Source organism: Somniosus microcephalus, unplaced genomic scaffold (assembly GCF_052327205.1).
Source record: "Somniosus microcephalus isolate GS21.2 unplaced genomic scaffold, FLI_Smic_1.0 unresolved_chr5, whole genome shotgun sequence".
Classification (NCBI taxonomy): Eukaryota; Metazoa; Chordata; class Chondrichthyes; order Squaliformes; family Somniosidae; genus Somniosus; species Somniosus microcephalus.
The window spans coordinates 44265356-44288707 of record NW_028225183.1 but is presented as its reverse complement, the minus strand read 5'-3'; the positions used below and the strand labels follow the sequence as shown (position 1 = coordinate 44288707).

The 23352-nt window shown below is 44.3% G+C and overlaps 1 protein-coding gene across 1 annotated transcript; it reads left to right on the top strand.

Annotated features, from left to right (window-relative positions):
• Window positions 1-11031: 11031 nt before the first annotated feature.
• Window positions 11032-12617, top strand: LOC147088070 (histone H2A type 2-C-like). The gene has a single exon (XM_085977886.1). It carries the CDS (start codon window positions 11402-11404, stop codon window positions 11837-11839), a length of 438 nt encoding a protein of 145 aa, XP_085834012.1. The 5' UTR covers window positions 11032-11401; the 3' UTR covers window positions 11840-12617.
• The last annotated feature ends 10735 nt before the right edge of the window (window positions 12618-23352 follow it).

Genomic DNA, 23352 nt, shown 5'->3' with positions numbered 1-23352 from the left:
CCTCTGAGTGAAGAAGTTTATCCTCATCTCAGTACTAAATGTCCGACCACTTATTCTGGGACTGGGACCTCTCGTTCTAGACTCCCCAGCCAGGGTAAACCTCCTCCTTGCATCTACCCTGTGAAGTCTGGTAAGAATTGTGTATGTTTCAATGAGATCACCTCTCATTCTTCTAAAGTCTGGGGAATTTAGGCCTATTATGCTCAATCTGTCCCCCAAACCAGGAACCAGTCTGGTGAATCTCCGTTGCACCCCCTCTATGACATTACATATACACATTACATACCAGTCCAAAAATCTCATACATAAACATATTGAAAGATATAGTATCAATTCCATTAGTACTGACAATGCTACACAGTACATACCACTCCAAAAATCTTAAACAGTAGCAGATTAAAGGTATCATATCAATTCGATTATTACAGCCTGAACTACACAATCACACAGAGTACCAGAGACTCACTGATACAGAATTTATACCACACTCACACACAGTACCATAGACTCACAGATACAGAATAAATACCACACTCGCACACAGTACCAGAGACTCACAGATACAGAATAAATACCACACTCACACACAGTACCAGAGACTCACAGATACAGAATTTATACCACACTCACACACAGTACCAGAGACTCACAGATACAGAATAAATACCAAACTCACACACAGTACCAGAGTCTCACAGATACAGAATTTATACCACACTCACACACTGTACCAGAGACTCACAGACACAGAATTTATTCCACACTCACACACAGTAACAGAGACAGAGAGATATTGAATGTATCCCACACTCACACAAGATACCAGAGACTGACAGATACATAATTAATCCCAACCCAAACATATTACCAGAGATTGACAGATGCAAATGGATCCCACACTCACACAGTTCCAGTCACCAGTACCAGATAGAGACACAGCATCAGTCTTACAGTTTCTAATTTGTATCCACAGGACATTAATTAAAATATCCCTCCTTCATGTACAACATGAGAGAGAGAAAAGCGAGTGAGAGTGAGAGTGTCGGTATTAGACTTCCTGTCAATGTGCCAATTTCACGCTCAGTAACAGCATCCCACCTTCTTAGAAAGTGGAACAAAGAATGGAGAGAGACAGAGCAAATGGTTAGAGGGAGAGACAGAGTGAGGAGGGCAGTGAGAGGGAGAGAGAATATCAGTTCCAGACTAAACTGTGAAGTTCAGTTTATTTCCAGAAAGCTCCCAGTGGAGAGACAGAAGATGTGGTCTTATACTGATATTGTACCAGAGACAGACACATTATTAATCCCACACTGCGGGACTGTGTCAGAGAGTGAGACAAACAATGGTCAATATTTAACCCTCTATTGCCTGTTTCACTCTCTGCAACTTCGCCGCTCAGGGCCGTTTGGTATTACTCTCAGTGACCGAGTAATCTAGGACTGTTGCTATCAGATATTAACACATGCCCCATTCCAGGAAACACTCCGGCTCCCTCGTTCCTCCCATGCTTCTGCAGGATTGCTTTGTGAAGATGGCACAAGATCAGCAAACACCCTGCACGGAATGATCCCAAATTGAGCACCTTAAATGGACAAGCCCCCAGCTTTAGACATTCTCTGCCCTTCCCCCACCCCCCAGGCCCAATACCTTTGCTCAGATTCTGATAAAAGTGAATTGGGGAAAGTTCCCTTTGATTTTTATGCTGAATTATGCAGGGAGCTGCGCGTGCGCAGTTAAGCCCCGCCCCTTACGGCGATTCCCAGTGAGCAGAAGAGCGCATGCGCATTCCCCTCCCCCAGCCCTGCCTGTGATCGCCGTTCACTCAGTGAGCGCAAGAAGATGGTTTAAAAGAACCGGGACTGGAGACATCAGGGCCCCGGAGTAAGGCAGCAAACAGCAGCCTCCTTACAGCAGCTCATCGCTTTGGGAGCGTGTCCGCAGATGGGCTCAGAGATCGGCATTGAGTCCGGGGACAGTTCAGGGGGAGTCGGCGTCTGTTTGTAAGAGCCGGAGTGGAACAAGAACTGGTCTCAGAGCAAGGAGTGAGTGAGGGAAGGGAGAGGCCGTTCTCGGGCTGTGTGTGGCCAGCGTGTGTCCAGGGTAAGGGAGATAGAATGGGAAGGATCTGCTGTTTACAGTCATTGCTGCTTTCTCTCTCCAAACCAGCAGTGAGCTTTATCCGCTTTAGTTCCAGGCTCACCGTGTTTCTTGCCAGGTAAGAAGATTGAAGGACACGTTTTAAACTGTGGCTGTTTGCTTTTGGTTGAACGGTTAGAAGCAGCAATCTGGCTGGTGTGAGATTCCCTGCTCTATCGGGTAGTCCCATTCATGGAGCAGTGAAGGGGTAAGGGTTGTGAGCAGATGTCTCTAAGTTGCTGTAAAACTGCACAACACACTTGGTGTGCAGAAGCTGATTGCTGCAGTACTGCAGTGGAGTCAGACACTGACACTGTTTGTATCGCTGGCTTTCCTTTGAGAATGTTCATAATGAGAATCAGCAGAGAGATTATAAATTGATAATTTTTGTATTTTCTACCTCATCTGTTCTTGATTGATAAAATATACTTTTTTTTCCTACAGGCAAGTACTTGAAGGAACCAGAATAAATGTGAAGCTTCCTCCATCTGAGACTTAAGGAACAGTGCAGCCAGCTCCTTCTCACACACAGTAGGTATGTTTTCACTCCCAGAGTGCAGAGACACAGACAGGTTATCAGTTCCACAGTCACAGACAGCAGCAGTAGTCAGTCCCGCACTGATCCCAAGTTTCAGAGACACATTTTCAATCCAACAGTCAAACAGAGCAGGAGAGACAGAGGTTGGTTCCATTTCACCTCAACACAGTCCCTCTGACGGGCAGATGCATCAATCCCAGCCCAAAATCACACCCAGATTGAAATTCACTGAGTTAATCTCACAATAGTGCAGCCTTAGCACCAAATTAAATATCAGATAGAGCAGACGAATGGTATCTGAATGAAAGGTATAGAAAAAAGTTGCATAAATATTCCCCAGACTGCAGACTGAGCAATACATTACCTACGAGTCCAAAAATCACACTTAGAGTCAGACTGAAAGAAACAGAATGAATCCCACACTCACACACACTACCAGAGACAGAGAGATACAGAATGATTCCCACACTCACACGACTGGAGACTGACAAATACAGAATGATTCCCACACTCACACACACTCCCAGAGACTGAGAGATACAGAAAGAATTCCACACTCACACACAGTACCAGAGACTGAGAGATGCAGAATGAATACCACACTCACACTACCAGAGACTGAGAGATACAGAATGAATCCCACACTCGTGCAACTAGAGACTGAGAGATATAGAATGAATCCCACACTCACGCACAGTACCAGAGACACAGAGATACAGAATGATTCCCAAACTCACACTACCAGAGACTGAGAGATACAGAATGAATCCCACACTCGCACTACCAGAGACTGACAGATACAGAATGAGTTCCACACTCACACACACTACTGGAGACTGACAGACACAGAATGAATCCCACACTCACACACAGTAACAGAGACTGACAGATACAGAATGATTCCCACACTCACACACAGTACCAGAGACTATGAGATACTGAATGAATCCCACACTCGCACTACCAGAGACTGACAGATAGAGAATGAATCCCACACTCACACACACTATTGGAGACTGACAGATACAGAATGAATCCCACACTCACACACACTACCAGAGACAGAGAGATACAGAATGAATCCCACACTCACACACACTACCAGAGACTGAGAGATACAGAATGAATCCCACACTCACACTACCAGAGACTGAGAGATAAAGAATGAATCCCACACTCTCACTACCAGAGACTGAGAGATACAGAATGAATCCCACACTCACACACACTACCAGAGACAGAGAGATACAGAATGAATCCCACACTCACACTACTGGAGACTGACAGATACAGAATGAATTCCCACACTCACACACACTACCAGAGACAGAGAGATACAGAATGTATCCCACACGCACACACACTACCAGAGACTGAGAGATACAGAATGAATCCCACACTCACACACACTACCAGAGTCTGAGAGATACAGAATGAATCCCACACTCACACTACCAGAGACTGAGAGATACAGAATGAATCCCACACTCACACTAGCAGAGACTGAGAGATACAGAATGAATCCCACACTCGCACTACCAGAGACTGACAGATACAGAATGAGTTCCACACTCACACAAACTACCAGAGACAGAGAGATACAGAATGAATCCCACACTCACACACACTACCAGAGACTGAGAGATACAGAATGAATCCCACACTCACACACACTACCAGAGACAGAGAGATACAGACAGAATGCCACACTCGCACTACTGGAGACTGACAAATACAGAAGGAATTCCACACTCGCACACACTACCAGAGACTCACAGACACAGACAGAATGCCACACTCGCACTACTCGAGACTGACAGATACAGAATGAATTCCACACTCACACACACTACCAGAGACTGAGAGATACAGAAAGATTCCCACACTCACACTACCAGAGACTTGCAGATACAGAATGAATCCCACACTCACACACACTACCAGAGACTGAGAGATACAGACAGAATGCCACACTCGCACTACTGGAGACTGACAAATACAGAAGGAATTCCACACTCGCACACACTACCAGAGACTCACAGATACAGAATGATTCCCACACTCGCACTACCAGAGACAGAGAGATACAGAATGAATTCCACACACACATGCTACCAGAGACTCACAGATACAGACAGAATGCCAGACTCGCTCCACTGGAGACTGACAAATACAGAATGATTCCCACACTCACACACACACCACCAGAGACTGAAAGATACAGAATGAATCCCACACTCACACTACTGGAGACTGACAGATAAAGAATGAATCCCACACTCACACACACAACCAGAGACTGAGAGATACAGAATGAATCCCACACTCACACTACCAGAGACTGAGAGATACAAAATTAATCCCAAACTCGCACTACTAGAGACTGAGAGATACAGAATGAATCCCACACTCACACACAGTACCAGTGACTGAGAGATACAGAATGAATCCCACACTCTCACTACCAGAGACTGACAGATACAGAATGAATCCCACACTCACACACACACTACCAGAGACAGAGAGATACAGAATGAATCCCACAGTCACACTGCTGGAGACTGACAGATACAGAATGAATTCCCACACTCACACACACACTACCAGAGACAGAGAGATACAGAATGAATCCCACAGTCACACTGCTGGAGACTGACAGATACAGAATGAATTCCCACACTCACACACACACTACCAGAGACTGACAGATACAGAATGAATCCCACACTCACACTACCAGAGACAGAGAGATAAAGAATGAATCCCACACTCTCACTACCAGAGACTGACAGATACAGAATGAGTTCCACACTCACACACGACCAGAGACAGAGAGATACAGAATGAATCCCACACTCACACACACTACCAGAGACAGAGAGATACGGACAGAATGCCACACTCGCACGACTGGAGACTGACAAATACAGAAGGAATTCCACACTCGCACACACTACCAGAGACTCACAGACACAGACAGAATGCCACACTCGCACTACTCGAGACTGACAGATACAGAATGAATCCCACACTCTCACACACTACCAGAGACTGAGAGATACAGAAAGATTCCCACACTCACACTACCAGAGACTTGCAGATACAGAATGAATCCCACACTCTCACACACTACCAGAGACTGAGAGATACAGAATGATTCCCACACACACACTACTGGAGACTGACAGATACAGAATTAATTCCCACACTCACACACACTACCAGAGACAGAGAGATACAGATTGAATCCCACACTCACACACACTACCAGAGACTGAGAGATACAACATGAATCCCACACTCGCACTACCAGAGACTGAGAGATACAGAATGAATCCCACACTCACACTACCAGAGACTGAGAGATACAGAATGAATCCCACACTCGCACTACCAGAGACTGAGAGACACAGAATGAATCCCACACTCACACACACTACCAGAGATTGAGAGATACAGAATGAATCCCACATTCACACACACTACCAGAGACTGAGAGATACAAAATTCATCCCAAACTCGCACTACCTGAGACTGAGAGATACAGAATGAATCCCACACTCTCACTACCAGAGACTGAGAGATAAAGAAAGAATCCCACACACACACACTACCAGAGACTGACAGATACAGAATGAATCCCACACTCACACACACTACCAGAGACAGAGAGATACAGAATGAATCCCACACTCACACACACTACTGGAGACTGACAGATACAGAATGAATCCCTTACTCACACACACTACCAGAGACAGAGAGATACAGAATGTATGCCACACTCACACACACTACTGGAGACTGACAGATACAGAATGAATCCCACACTCACACACACTACCAGAGACTGAGAGATACAGAATGAATCACACACTCACACACAGTTACAGAGACTGACAGATACAGAATGAATTCCACACTCACACACACTACCAGAGAGTGAAAGATACAGAATGAATCACACACTCACACACAGTACCAGAGACTGACAGATACAGAATGAATCCCACACTCACGCACAGTACCAGAGATTGAGAGATACTGAATCAATCCCACACTCACTCACACTACCAGAGAGTGAAAGATACAGAATGAATCACACACTCACACACAGTACCAGAGACAGACAGATACAGAATGAATCCCACACTCACACACACTACTGGAGACTGACAGATACAGAATGAATCCCACACTCACACACACTACCAGAGAGTGAAAGATACAGAATGAATCACACACTCACACACACTACCAGAGACAGAGAGATACAGAATGAATCCCACACTCACACACACTGCCAGAGACTGAGAGATACAGAATGAATCCCACACTCACACTACCAGAGACTGAGAGATACAAAATGAATCCCACACTCGCACTACCAGAGACTAAGAGATACAGAATGAATCCCACACTCGCACTACCAGAGACTGAGAGATACTGAATGAATCCCACACTCGCACTACCAGAGACTGACAGATACAGAATGAATCCCACACTCACACACACTACTGGAGACTGACAGATACAGAATGAATCCCACACTCACACACACTACCAGAGACTCACAGATACAGACAGAATGCCACACTCACACTACTGGAGACTGACAAACACAGAAGGAATTCCACACTCACACACACTACCAGAGACTCACAGACATAGACAGAATGCCACACTCGCACTACTGGAGACTGACAGATACAGAATGAATCCCACACTCACACACACTACCAGAGACTGAGAGATACAGAATGATTCCCACACTCACACTACTGGAGACTGACAGATACAGAATGAATTCCACACTCACACACACTACCAGAGACTGAGAGATACAGAATGAATCCCACACTCACACTACCAGAGACTGAGAGATACAGAATGAATCCCACACTCACGCACAGTACCAGAGACTGAGAGATACAGACAGAATGCCACACTTGCACTAATGGAGACTGACAGATACAGAATGAATCCCACACTCACACACACTACCAGAGACAGAGAGATACAGAATGAATCCCACACTCACACACACTACCAGAGACTGACACATACAGAATGAATTCCCACACTCTCACACACTGCCAGAGACTGAGAGATACAGAATGATTCCCACACTCACACACACTACCAGAGACTGAGAGATACAGAATGATTCCCACAATCTCACTAATGGAGACTGACAGATACAGAATGAATTCCCACACTCACACACACACTACCAGAGACTGAGAGATACAGAATGAATCCCACACTCACACTACTGGAGACTGACAGATACAGAATGAATTCCACACACACACACACTACCAGAGACTGAGAGATACAGACAGAATGCCACACTCGCACTACTGGAGACTGACAAATACAGAAGGAATTCCATACTCACACACACTACCAGAGACTCACAGACACAGACAGAATGCCACACTCGCACTACTGGAGACAGACAGATACAGAATGAATCCCACACTCGCACTACCAGAGACAGAGAGATGCAGAATGAATTCCACACACACACACTACCAGAGACTCACAGATACAGACAGAATGCCACACTCACACTACTGGAGACTGACAAATACAGAATGATTCGCACACTCACACACAGACTACCAGAGACTGACAGATACAGAATGAATCCCACACTCACACTCACTACCAGAGACAGAGAGATACAGAATGAATCCCACACTCACGCACAGTACCAGAGACTGAGAGATACAGAATGATTCCCACACTTGCACTACCAGAGACTGACAGATACAGAATGAATCCCACACTCACACACACTACCAGAGACAGAGAGATACAGAATGAATCACACACTCACACACACTACCAGAGACTGAGAGATACAGAATGAATCCCACACTCACACACACTACCAGAGACTGAGAGATACAGAATGAATCCCACACTCACACCACTGGAGACTGACAAATACAGAAGGAATTCCATACTCACACACACTACCAGAGACTCACAGATACAGACAGAATGCCACACTCGCACTACTGGAGACTGACAAATACAGAATGATTCCCACACTCACACACACTACCAGAGACTCACAGATACAGACAATGCCACACTCGCACTACTGGAGACTGACAAATACAGAATGATTCCCGCACTCACACACACTACCAGGGACTGAGAGATACAGAATGATTCCCACACTCACACTCACACTACCAGAGACTGCGAGATACAGAATGAATCCCACACTCGCACTACTGGAGACTGACAAATACAGAATGATTCCCGCACTCACACACACTACCAGAGACTGAGAGATACAGAATGATTCCCACACTCACACACACTACCAGAGACTGAGAGATACAGAATGATTCCCACACTCACACTACTGGAGACTGACAGATACAGAATGAATCCCACACTCACACACACTACCAGAGACTGAGAGATACAGAATGAATCCCACACTCACACTACTGGAGACTGACAGATACAGAATGATTCCCACACTCACACTGCTGGAGACTGACAGATACAGAAGGAATCCCACACTCACACACAATACCAAAGACTGATTGATAAACATAGAAACACAGACGATAGGAGCAGGAGTAGGCAATTCGGCCCCTCGAGCCTGTTCCGCCATTCAATGAGATCATGGCTGATCATCCAAATTCAGTACCCTGTCCCTGCTTTCACCCCTTATCCCTTGAAACCTTTAGCTTTAAGACAAATATCTAACTCCTTCTTGAATGTATTTAATGGATTGGCCTCAACTGCATTCTGTGGTAGGGAATTCCACAGGTTCACCACTCTCTGGGTGAAGAATAGCTTCCTCATCTCTGTCCTAAACGGCTTACACCTGATCCTTAGATTGTGACCCCTGGTTCTGGACTCCCCTGCCATTGGGAACATCCTTCCAGAATCTAGTCTGTCTAGTCCTGTTAGAATTGTATAAGTTTCAATGAGATCCCCTCTCAATCTTCTAAACTCCAGTGAGTATAATCCCAATCAACACAATCTCTCCTCATACGTCATTCCTGCCATCCCAGGTATCAGCCTGGTGAATCTTCGCTGCACTCCCTCCATGGCAAGAACGTCCTTCCTCAGGTAAGGCGACCAAAACTGCACACAGTACTCAAGGTGCAGTCTCACCAAGGCCCTGTACAACTGTAGCAAGACATCCTTGTTCCTGTACTTGAACCCTCTTGCTACGAAGGCCAACATACCATTTGCCTTCTTAACCGCCTGCTGCACCTGCATGCTTACCTTCAGCGACTGGTGCACAAGAACACCCAGGTCTCTTTGCACTTCCCCTTCTCCCAATCTATTGCCATTCAAATAATAATCTGCCTTCCTGTTTTTGCCACCAAAGTGGATAACCTCACATTTATCCACATTATAGTGCATTTGCCATGTTTCTGCCCAATCGCCCAATCTGTCCAAATTGTACTGGAGTTTCACGACATCCTCCTCACAGCTTACCCTCCCACCCAGCTTTGTGTCATCTACAAATTTGGAGATATTACATCCAATTCCCTCGTCCAGATCATTAATATATATAGTGAACAGCTGGAGTCCTCGGACCGATCCTTGCGGTACCCCACTAGTCACCGCCTGTCACTCGGAAAACGACCCGTTTATTCCAACTCTTTGCTTTCTGTCCGCCAACGAGTTCTCGATCCAAGTCAATACCTTGCCCCGAATCCCATGTGCCTTAACTTTGCACGCTAATCTCTTATGTGGGACCTTATCGAAAGCCTTCTGAAAGTCCAAATACACCACATCCACTGGTTCTCCCTTATCTATTTTACCAGTTACATCCTCAAAAAATTCCAATAAATTAGTCAAGCATGATTTACCTTTTGTACTGTAATTATTTCATTAACAAGCGTGTTTGAGAACGTTTGAAGTTCCAGCTGTAGATTTAGTTTGGAATTCTCAGATAAGCAGTTTCATTGACCAGATCGACTTTAGCATCGCTGTTGTATTTCCCGCCCAGCAAACTACAAACACGGTCCTTGGTTGCACTTTGCTCTCAGACCCGTTTATTTGTTTTGGGGATGAGACTCGATTTCAGTCACCTCGTTCTCTGTCAAGACCTTTTCTTTTTTTTAAAGCCAGTTGGGAGTCAATCTGTTTATTCACCGGAGGTTTGCTGCAGTGTAATAACCCAGAATGGGGTTTCTTGGAGACCAGAATGGGGTCAGTTTGAACACTCTGTCCCTCTTCTCTTCTCACAGCAGGACCCCCAGTTCTGGTTTCACTCCCGCAGCAGCGCCTGTGCAAAGGATCGATCGATAACCTGTGAATCTCACTTTTACACAGATTGAGCTGGAATGTGTCCCATTACAAAATCAATGGGGATTGAATCCCGCCCGTGACAAGTTGAAATTGAATCCGAAATTAATCCTGATTGTAACAGCCTGGAACTTGCAAGGGGGAGATGTCATACAAAAGACATTTTAAAAATGTTCAGAAATCGTTGGATAATAGTGAATTTATTAACTTAATTCGCTGGTATACTGGCCTAGGAAAATATTGGCGGGCTGTTTGAAATTAAAAAATCGTTGGCGGTCTGCCTGTTGATGACAGTTATTTTCGCTCTCTTTTCATTGGCAGGAAAAGCAGACTGTGATTGGTCACCGGAAAACACCAATGAAAGCCACCACAGATTGACCAATCACAAGTAGGCTGTCTTCATTCCTCCAGAAGGTATAAGAGGGGCAGATGTGGGCGGAGACTTTCATTCTTTCTCTGAACGGGCGAATTGTGGAAATGTCTGGAAGAGGAAAAACCAGCAGTACAGCTCGGGCCAAGGCTAAGTCTCGATCATCCCGGGCTGGACTGCAGTTCCCTGTGGGCCGTGTTCACAGGCTCCTGCGAAAGGGCAACTACGCTGAGCGTGTGGGTGCCGGAGCCCCGGTCTACATGGCTGCTGTGCTCGAGTATCTGACCGCTGAAATCCTGGAGCTGGCCGGCAACGCGGCCCGCGACAACAAGAAGACCCGCATCATCCCCAGACACCTGCAGCTGGCCATCCGCAATGACGAGGAGCTCAACAAGCTGCTGGGAAAGGTGACCATCGCTCAGGGCGGGGTGCTGCCTAATATCCAGGCGGTGCTGCTGCCCAAGAAAACCAGCACTGCCAGCTCCAAGAGCAAGTAAACTGGACAAGATTCAATCTAATAACCCAAAGGCTCTTTTCAGAGCCACCCACTGTATCTGCGAAAGGGCTGTTTACTGTAATGTTCTATGGCTCACAATTATCCCAAATCTAATTTAACATGTTGTAATTGAAATTCAAAGTAGAATTTAAAATTTAACAGTTTTGTCCAGTAAGTTATCTATCCATCACTCACCTGACAATCAAACGCTGTCATACCGTCATATCCTGTATTGACGAATATTCCTCACTCACATGCAGTACCTGTGAGTGAGCGCTAGTGCTTTTCCTAGACTCACCTGTCAATCCCACTCTGACATAGTACCAGAGAGTGACAGATAATGTATCTAGTATAGCCTCACCAGACATTTAAAAATGTCACATTGTACTAGACAGTGTCAGATACAGTATCTCATTTTCCACCAGCCAATCAGACACTGACAATACAGGGTGTGACATATGTCTATCATATGCACTTTTGTCAATCCCAGAATGACACATTGTACCAGAGTGACAGAGACAGTGCCTTTCCTATAATCCCTGTCCGTCCAACACTGACCCACTGTACCAGACAGTGAGAGATACAGTATCCCATATTCAGCAGTGAATCTCACATTGGCATCTAGTACCAGAGTGACAGAGACAGTGTCTATCCCACAATCAATGATCAACCACACTGTTCACACTAGAATCGGGTGAGCGCGTCCATCTGCTTTTAATGGTTGTTTGGAGTTTTCAGCTTGACCAATAAATACTTGGCAATGGTTTTAAGCTGAACATTAGCACGGTGCTGACATATTTTCTCCCCGAAATGAAATGGTTTCTGCTGAATAATCATCTCTTGTTGCAGCACTCGCTTTCAGCCAGGAGATGCACCAACGTCTAATAGTTTGGAGTGTGCGGATTGTGTCCACACATCCAGACCGCTGTGTGTATGGTGCTGTCCGGGGAGATGGCCAAGCACGGGGTGGCAAAGTTCGCCATCTCCAAGTAAAACTCCACAATTTACTGACAAAATACCCAGATAACACAACGGCTCTTTTAAGAGCCACCCACAACCTATGTCTGTCTTTGTCGAATATAACAATTATAAATAAAAGTCTGTCTTTCAATTTGGTGGAATGTTTAAAACTTAATATAACATTGATCAATTGAGGCCAACAGTTAATTCTGTTAAGGAAATGGATTCCAATCAATCGACCAATCCGAAGTAGCCTCAGGTTATAGCGGGCTCCAACAGTTAGAACTGGAGACATTACAGTCCATCCAATGACTTTACTTAAACCCTTGAATTCCACAATCCCCAACAGTATCTGTGCAGGAAGCAAACTTCAGAAGGAGAATAATCTCACAATTTGGCCTCTTGTCACAGCAGCTCCGATTAACCTATTGTGATGTTGAAAGCTCTGGTTCCCTGTTACACCACCTGCCTGATATATAAAAGCTGAATGCAAACATAGAAACATAGAAAAATAGGAGCAGGAGTTGGCCATTCGGCCCTTCGAGCCTGCTCCACCATTCAAGGTGATCCTGGCTGTCCCTCTATCTCAATACCATATTCCCGTTCTCTCCCCATACCCCTTGATGCCTTTTGTGTTTAGAAATCTATCTATCTCCTCCTTTAATATATTCAGTGAATTGGCCTCCACAGCCTTCTGTGGTAGAGAATTCCAACAGGTTCACCACCCTCTGAGTGAAGAAATTTCTCCTCATTGCAGTCCTAAATGTCCTACCCCGTATCCTGATACAATGACCCGTCATTCTAGACCCCCCAGCCAGGGGAAACATCCTCTCTTCATTCAGTCTGTCTAGCCTGGTCAGAATTGTATAAGTTTCAATGAGATCCCCCCTCATTCTTCTAAACTCTAGTGAATACTGGCCTAGTCGACCCAATCTCTCCTCATACGACAGTCCTGCCATCCCAGGAATCACTCTGGTGAACCTTCGCTGCACTCCCTCCATGGCAAGTATATACTTTATTCGGTAATATTGTTTGGTGATGCCTTGGATGTTGTCGCGAAGGACTTTACGGTGGCACTTCGCTCCGCCCTTTTCCCAGTCCGTTTCCTTATTTTGCACTTCCAGACCTGACAATTCTTATTCAGGCATATAAAATGAATGATAAAGTCTCGCCGTCCTGGTGAATTCATGAAACCAGCCCGGATCTGATTGAGAAAGGCAGAGTGTGAGAGATGCTGGGAGGAGACAGAATCAGAGTGACAGACAGAGCAGAGACAGCGTTCTCTGAGCTTCAGCTCCGCCTCCAGCTTTCACACTTCAGCTCCTCCCCCTTTCCCCACACAGTGGTTCAGCCGACAGGAAGGGCCCCTGCGAGCCCCCCTACCCCAGCTCTGCCAGCGGGGGCCGTTTCCTCTGTGCTCAGCTGATGATCGTTGAACACATCGGGGAGCGGAGATATCACAGGCCCGAGTAAGCAGCACATCCCACTGGGACTGTGTCCACAGATGGGCATTGAGTCGAGGTAAGTTCAGCAGCAGCCGGGGACTGATGAAACAGGCTTAGTGGAGCAGGAACTAGTTCCGGAACATGTAGTGAGTGGGGGAAGGGAGAGGGCATTCTCCGGCTGTGTTTGTACTGAGTTAGGTAACATTGAATAAAATCACCTCGCTCTTTCAAATCATTGCTGCTTTCTTCACCCAAAGCAGGAGTGAATGTTCCTGATTCAGTTCCAGTCTCACCGTGTTTGTTGTTCTCGGACAGTGAACAGTGGAAACACAGCCTGACTGTCAGGATGTGGGCAGTTTCACAAAGAGCTTCCATTGCAGGCAGCAGGAGAGAAGTGTGAAAGGAGACATTTCAAAACATCGTTATTTTGTTCCGGTGCGTTGACTTCTCCAGAACCGTGTTGCTGGTGATCGAGAGTTACATTGTCGCTCCGCCAGATACATCAGGACCTGGGCTCTGTGGCAGTCTGTTAAATACACAGGCCCTCAACTCACTTTCAATAGACTGAAAACAATTGTTTGTACAGACCAGGTGCCTGTGGTTATATTCCAAGAAGCGTTCCTGAAATTTATATTTCGTCCCTTGGGAATGGGAGATATAAACCTGGACTGTGCCAATCGGATGGTCCCATTCATGGTCCAGTGCTGGGTTTGGGTTGTGTCTGGATGCTGATAACTTAATACAGAACAGTCCTACACAACTGGTGTGGAGAATCTGAGTGCCGCTGTACTGCAGTGAGGTCAGACAATGACACTGTTTGTATCGCGGTTGCCCCTCTACAGATATTTTTATTTATTATAAACATACATGTTAATTACAACTTTATTTTTATATTCTACCAGCACCTGTCCATATATTACAACAAATATTGTTCTCTTATTAATCTCGTATCAAAATACTTCAATGAGCCAGAATAAACGTAATCTTTCCTCCACCCGGAACACAAGGAACAGTGCAGGCAGCTCCTTCTCACACACAGTAAGTACATTATCACTCACAGAGCGCAGAGACACAGAACTGGCCTCAATCCTATTATCACAGGCAGCAGAAGCAGTCAGTCCCACAGTAATCCTAATTCCGAGAGTTTCATTATAAATCCCACAGTCACTTGCAGCAGTGGAATAGATGTTGTTTCAATGTCCAAACATATCGCACTGACAGGCAGATCCATTTTCTCTCCCTTACACACACGAACAGAGAGACACAGATATGGAGTCAATGCCCGCTGCTGGCTGTATAGAATCATAGAGAGTTACAGCACGGAAGGAGGCCATTTCGGCCCATCGTGTCTGCACCGGCCAACAGAGTAAAACATACACTCACATAACAGTGACCGGCAGATATGGCTAAAATCCACATTTCTGTACAAGAAACTGGTAGGTTCTTATTAAAATCCACAATCACATACTGGAAACTGACAGTTAGAGAGTAACACTCACTCACAAATACCAGAAACTGGCAGATACTGAATAAAACACACATTCCCATATTGGAAACTGACAGTTAGAGAGTAACACTCACTCACAAATACCAGAAACTAGCAGATACTGAATTATACACACATTCCCATATTGGAAACTGACAGTTAGAGAGTAACACTCACTCACAAATACCAGAAACTGGCAGACACTGAATAAAACACACATTCCCAAATTGGAAACTGACAGTTAGAGAGTAACACTCACTCACAAATACCAGAAACTGGCAGACACTGAATAAAACACACATTCCCATATTGGAAACTGACAGTTAGAGAGTAACACTCACTCACAAATACCAGAAACTAGCAGATACTGAATTATACACACATTCCCATATTGGAAACTGACAGTTAGAGAGTAACACTCACTCACAAATACCAGAAACTGGCAGATACTGAATAAAACACACATTCCCATATTGGAAACTGACAGTTAGAGAGTAACACTCACTCACAAATACCAGAAACTGGCAGATACTGAATAAAACACACATTCCCATATTGGAAACTGAGAGTTAGAGAGTAACACTCACTCACAAATACCAGAAACTAGCAGATACTGAATTATACACACATTCCCGTACTAGAAAATGACAGACACAGTGTAAAACCCACACTCACATAACAAAGACAGGCAGGTGTAAACATTTACAAGCTCTTCCATAGGAGAAACTGATTGATACAGAATTAAACCCACATTCACGTACTTGAAACTGACAGGTACAGAAAAAAAACCCAAACTCACAAATCAGAAACTGACAGATACAGAGTCAAACCCGCACTCCCATCCCAGAGAGTGGCAACTGTCGAGTAAAATCAACTCTCACATAAAAGACACTGACAGATACAGTGTCAAACAAACACTCACATAGCAGAAACTGAGAGGTACTGATTAAAACCCACACTCACAGAACATAAATTGACAGATGCAGTGCAAAACCAAGGCTAACACACCAGAAACTGATAGGTAAAGGATAAAGTCCTCCTCAAATACGAGGAAATGTAAGTTGTTCTTCTCACATCCCAGAGCATGAACGATACAGAGGAAAACCACACTCACATACCAGAAACTGACAGGTACAGAGTGAAATCCATACTCACATACCAGAAACTCACAGGTATAGGGTAAAATCCACACTCCCATACCAGAGACTGACAGGTACAGAGTGAAATCCATACTCACATACCAGAAACTCACAGGTATAGGGTAAAATCCACACTCACATAACAGAAACTGACAGGTACAGAGTGAAATCCATACTCACATACCAGAAACTCACAGGTATAGGGTAAAATCCACACTCACATAACAGAAACTGACAGGTACAGAGTGAAATCCATACTCACATACCAGAAACTCACAGGTATAGGGTAAAATCCACACTCACATACCAGAGACTGACAGGTACAGAGTGAAATCCATACTCACATACCAGAAACTCACAGGTATAGGGTAAAATCCACACTCACATACCAGAAACTGACAGGTACAGAGTGAAATCCATACTCACATACCAGAAACTCACAGGTATAGGGTAAAATCCACACTCACATACCAGAGACTGACAGGTACAGAGTGAAATCCATACTCACATACCAGAAACTCACAGGTATAGGGTAAAATCCACACTCACATAACAGAAACTGACAGGAACAGAGTGAAATCCATACTCACATACAAGAAACTCACAGGTATAGGGTAAAATCCACACTCACATAACAGAAACTGACAGGTACAGAGTGAAATCCATACTCACATACCAGAAACTCACAGGTATAGGGTAAAATCCACACTCACATAACAGAGACTGACAGGTACAGAGTGAAATCCATACTCACATACCAGAAACTCACAGGTATAGGGTAAAATTCACACTCACATACCAGAGACTGACAGGTACAGAGTGAAATCCATACTCACATACCAGAAACTCACAGGTATAGGGTAAAATCCACACTCACATAACAGAAACTGACAGGTACAGAGTGAAATCCATACTCACATACCAGAAACTCACAGGTATAGGGTAAAATCCACACTCACATAACAGAAACTGACAGGTACAGAGTGAAATCCATACTCACATACCAGAAACTCACAGGTATAGGGTAAAATCCACACTCACATAACAGAGACTGACAGGTACAGAGTGAAATCCATACTCACATACCAGAAACTCACAGGTACAGGGTAAAATCCACACTCACATAACAGAAACTGACAGGTACAGAGAGAAATCCATACTCACATACCAGAAACTCACAGGTATAGGGTAAAATCCACACTCACATAACAGAGACTGACAGGTACAGAGTGAAATCCATACTCACATACCAGAAACTCACAGGTGTAGGGTAAAATCCACACTCACATAACAGAAACTGACAGGTACAGAGTGAAATCCATACTCACATACCAGAAACTCACAGGTAAAAGGTAAAATCCACACTCACATACCAGAAACTGACAGGTAAAGAGTGAAATCCATACCCACATACCAGAAACTCACAGGTATAGGGTAAAATCCACACTCACATAACAGAAACTGACAGGTACAGAGTGAAATCCAAACTCACATACCAGAAACTCACAGGTATAGGGTAAAATCCACACTCACATACCAGAAACTCACAGGTATAGGGTAAAATCCACACTCACATACCAGAGACTGACAGGTACAGAGTGAAATCCATACTCACATACCAGAAACTCACAGGTATAGGGTAAAATCCACACTCACATAACAGAGACTGACAGGTACAGAGTGAAATCCATACTCACATACCAGAAACTCACAGGTATAGGGTAAAATCCACACTCACATACCAGAGACTGACAGGTACAGAGTGAAATCCATACTCACATACCAGAAACTCACAGGTATAGTGTAAAATCCACACTCACAGAACAGAAACTGACAGGTATAGGGTAAAATCCACACTCCCATACCAGAGACTGACAGGTACAGAGTGAAATCCATACTCACATACCAGAAACTCACAGGTATAGGGTAAAATCCACACTCACATAACAGAAACTGACAGGTATAGGGTAAAATCCACACTCCCATACCAGAGTCTGACAGGTATAGGGTAAAATCCACACTCACATACCAGAAACTCACAGGTATAGGGTAAAATCCACACTCACATAACAGAGACTGACAGGTACAGAGTGAAATCCATACTCACATACCAGAAACTCACAGGTATAGGGTAAAATCCACAATCCCATAACAGAAACTGACAGGTACAGAGTGAAATCCATACTCACATACCAGAAACTCACAGGTATAGGGTAAAATCCACACTCACATAACAGAAACTGACAGGTACAGAGTGAAATCCATACTCACATACCAGAAACTCACAGGTATAGGGTAAAATGCACACTCACATACAAGAGACTGACAGGTACAGAGTGAAATCCATACTCACATACCAGAAACTCACAGGTATAGGGTAAAATCCACACTCACATAACAGAATCTGACAGGTACAGAGTGAAATCCATACTCACATACCAGAAACTCACAGGTATAGGGTAAAATCCACACTCACATACCAGAGACTGACAGGTACAGAGTGAAATCCACACTCACATACCAGAAACTCACAGGTATAGGGTAAAATCGACACTCACATACCAGAAACTGACAGGTACAGAGTGAAATCCATACTCACATACCAGAAACTCACAGGTATAGGGTAAAATCCACACTCACATACCAGAGACTGACAGGTACAGAGTGAAATCCACACTCACATACCAGAAACTCACAGGTATAGGGTAAAATCCACACTCACATACCAGAAACTGACAGGTACAGAGTGAAATCCATACTCACATACCAGAAACTCACAGGTATAGGGTAAGATCCACACTCACATAACAGAGACTGACAGGTACAGAGTGAAATCCATACTCACATACCAGAAACTCACAGGTATAGGGTAAAATCCACACTTACACACCAGAGACTGACAGGTACAGAGTGAAATCCATACTCACATACCAGAAACTCACAGGTATAGGGTAAAATCCACACTCACATAACAGAAACTGACAGGTACAGAGTGAAATCCATACTCACATACCAGAAACTCACAGGTATAGGGTAAAATCCACACTCACATACCAGAGACTGACAGGTACAGAGTGAAATCCATACTCACATACCAGAAACTCACAGGTATAGGGTAAAATCCACACTCACATACCAGAGACTGACAGGTGCAGAGTGAAATCCACACTCACATACCAGAAACTCACAGGTATAGGGTAAAATCCACACTCACATACCAGAAACTCACAGGTACAGAGTGAAATCCATACTCACATACCAGAAACTCACAGGTATAGGGTAAAATCCACACTCACATACCAGAGACTGACAGGTACAGAGTGAAATCCATACTCACATACCAGAAACTCACAGGTATAGGGTAAAATCAACACTCCCAGACCAGAAACTGACAGGTACAGAGTGAAATCCATACTCACATACCAGAAACTCACAGGTATAGGGTAAAATCCACACTCCCATACCAGAGACTGACAGGTACAGAGTGAAATCCATACTCACATACCAGAAACTCACAGGTATAGGGTAAAATCCACACTCCCATACCAGAGACTGACAGGTACAGAGTGAAATCCATACTCACACACCAGAAACTCACAGGTATAAGGTAAAATCCACACTCACATACCAGAAACTGACAGGTACAGAGTGAAATCCATACTCACATACCAGAAACTCACAGGTATAGGGTAAAATCCACACTCACATACCAGAAACTGACAGGTACAGAGTGAAATCCATACTCACATACCAGAAACTCACAGGTATAGGGTAAAATCCACACTCCCATACCAGAGACTGACAGGAACAGAGTGAAATCCATACTCACATACCAGAAACTCACAGGTATAGGGTAAAATCCACACTCACATACCAGAAACTCACAGGTATAGGGTAAAATCCACACTCACATACCAGAAACTGACAGGTACAGAGTGAAATCCATACTCACATACCAGAAACTCACAGGTATAGGGTAAAATCCACACTCACATACCAGAGACTGACAGGTACAGAGTGAAATCCACACTCACATACCAGAAACTCACAGGTATAGGGTAAAATCCACACTCACATACCAGAAACTGACAGGTACAGAGTGAAATCCATACTCACATACCAGAAACTCACAGGTATAGGGTAAGATCCACACTCACATAACAGAGACTGACAGGTACAGAGTGAAATCCATACTCACATACCAGAAACTCACAGGTATAGGGTAAAATCCACACTTACATACCAGAGACTGACAGGTACAGAGTGAAATCCATACACACATACCAGAAACTCACAGGTATAGGGTAAAATCCACACTCACATAACAGAAACTGACAGGTACAGAGTGAAATCCATACTCACATACCAGAAACTCACAGGTATAGGGTAAAATCCACACTCACATACCAGAGACTGACAGGTACAGAGTGAAATCCATACTCACATACCAGAAACTCACAGGTATAGGGTAAAATCCACACTCACATACCAGAGACTGACAGGTGCAGAGTGAAATCCACACTCACATACCAGAAACTCACAGGTATAGGGTAAAATCCACACTCACATACCAGAAACTCACAGGTACAGAGTGAAATCCATACCCACATACCAGAAACTCACAGGTATAGGGTAAAATCCACACTCACATACCAGAGACTGACAGGTACAGAGTGAAATCCATACTCACATACCAGAAACTCACAGGTATAGGGTAAAATCAACACTCCCATACCAGAAACTGACAGGTACAGAGTGAAATCCATGCTCACATACCAGAAACTCACAGGTATAGGGTAAAATCCACACTCCCATACCAGAGACTGACAGGTACAGAGTGAAATCCATACTCACATACCAGAAACTCACAGTATAGGGTAAAATCCACACTCCCATACCAGAGACTGACAGGTAGAGAGTGAAATCCATACTCACACACCAGAAACTCACAGGTATAAGGTAAAATCCACACTCACATACCAGAAACTGACAGGTACAGAGTGAAATCCATACTCACATACCAGAAACTCACAGGTATAGGGTAAAATCCACACTCACATAACAGAAACTGACAGGTACAGAGTGAAATCCATACTCACATACCAGAAACTCACAGGTATAGGGTAAAATGCACACTCACATACAAGAGACTGACAGGTACAGAGTGAAATCCATACTCACATACCAGAAACTCACAGGTATAGGGTAAAATCCACACTCACATACCAGAAACTGACAGGTACAGAGTGAAATCCATACTCACATACCAGAAACTCACAGGTATAGGGTAAAATCCACACTCACATACCAGAGACTGACAGGTACAGAGTGAAATCCACACTCACATACCAGAAACTCACAGGTATAGGGTAAAATCCACACTCACATACCAGAAACTGACAGGTACAGAGTGAAATCCATACTCACATACCAGAAACTCACAGGTATAGGGTAAAATCCACACTCACATACCAGAGACTGACAGGTACAGAGTGAAATCCACACTCACATACCAGAAACTCACAGGTATAGGGTAAAATCCACACTCACATACCAGAAACTGACAGGTACAGAGTGAAATCCATACTCACATACCAGAAACTCACAGGTATAGGGTAAGATCCACACTCACATAACAGAGACTGACAGGTACAGAGTGAAATCCATACTCACATACCAGAAACTCACAGGTATAGGGTAAAATCCACACTTACATACCAGAGACTGACAGGTACAGAGTGAAATCCATACTCACATACCAGAAACTCACAGGTAGAGGGTAAAATCCACACTCACATAACAGAAACTGACAGGTACAGAGTGAAATCCATACTCACATACCAGAAACTCACAGGTATAGGGTAAAATCCACCATCACATACCAGAGACTGACAGGTACAGAGTGAAATCCACACTCACATACCAGAGACTGACAGGTGCAGAGTGAAATCCACACTCACATACCAGAAACTCACAGGTATAGGGTAAAATCCACACTCACATACCAGAAACTCACAGGTACAGAGTGAAATCCATACTCACATACCAGAAACTCACAGGTATAGGGTAAAATCCACACTCACATACCAGAGACTGACAGGTACAGAGTGAAATCCATACTCACATACCAGAAACTCACAGGTATAGGGTAAAATCAACACTCCCATACCAGAAACTGACAGGTACAGAGTGAAATCCATACTCACATACCAGAAACTCACAGGTATAGGGTAAAATCCACACTCCCATACCAGAGACTGACAGGTACAGAGTGAAATCCATACTCACATACCAGAAACTCACAGGTATAGGGTAAAATCCACACTCCCATACCAGAGACTGACAGGTACAAAGTGAAATCCATACTCACACACCAGAAACTCACAGGTATAAGGTAAAATCCACACTCACATACCAGAAACTGACAGGTACAGAGTGAAATCCATACTCACATACCAGAAACTCACAGGTATAGGGTAAAATC

Bases quoted from the DNA above. Each gene is read 5' to 3' on its own strand.
- LOC147088070 (XM_085977886.1), top strand. From the start codon at position 11,402: ATGTGGGCGGAGACTTTCATTCTTTCTCTGAACGGGCGAATTGTGGAA.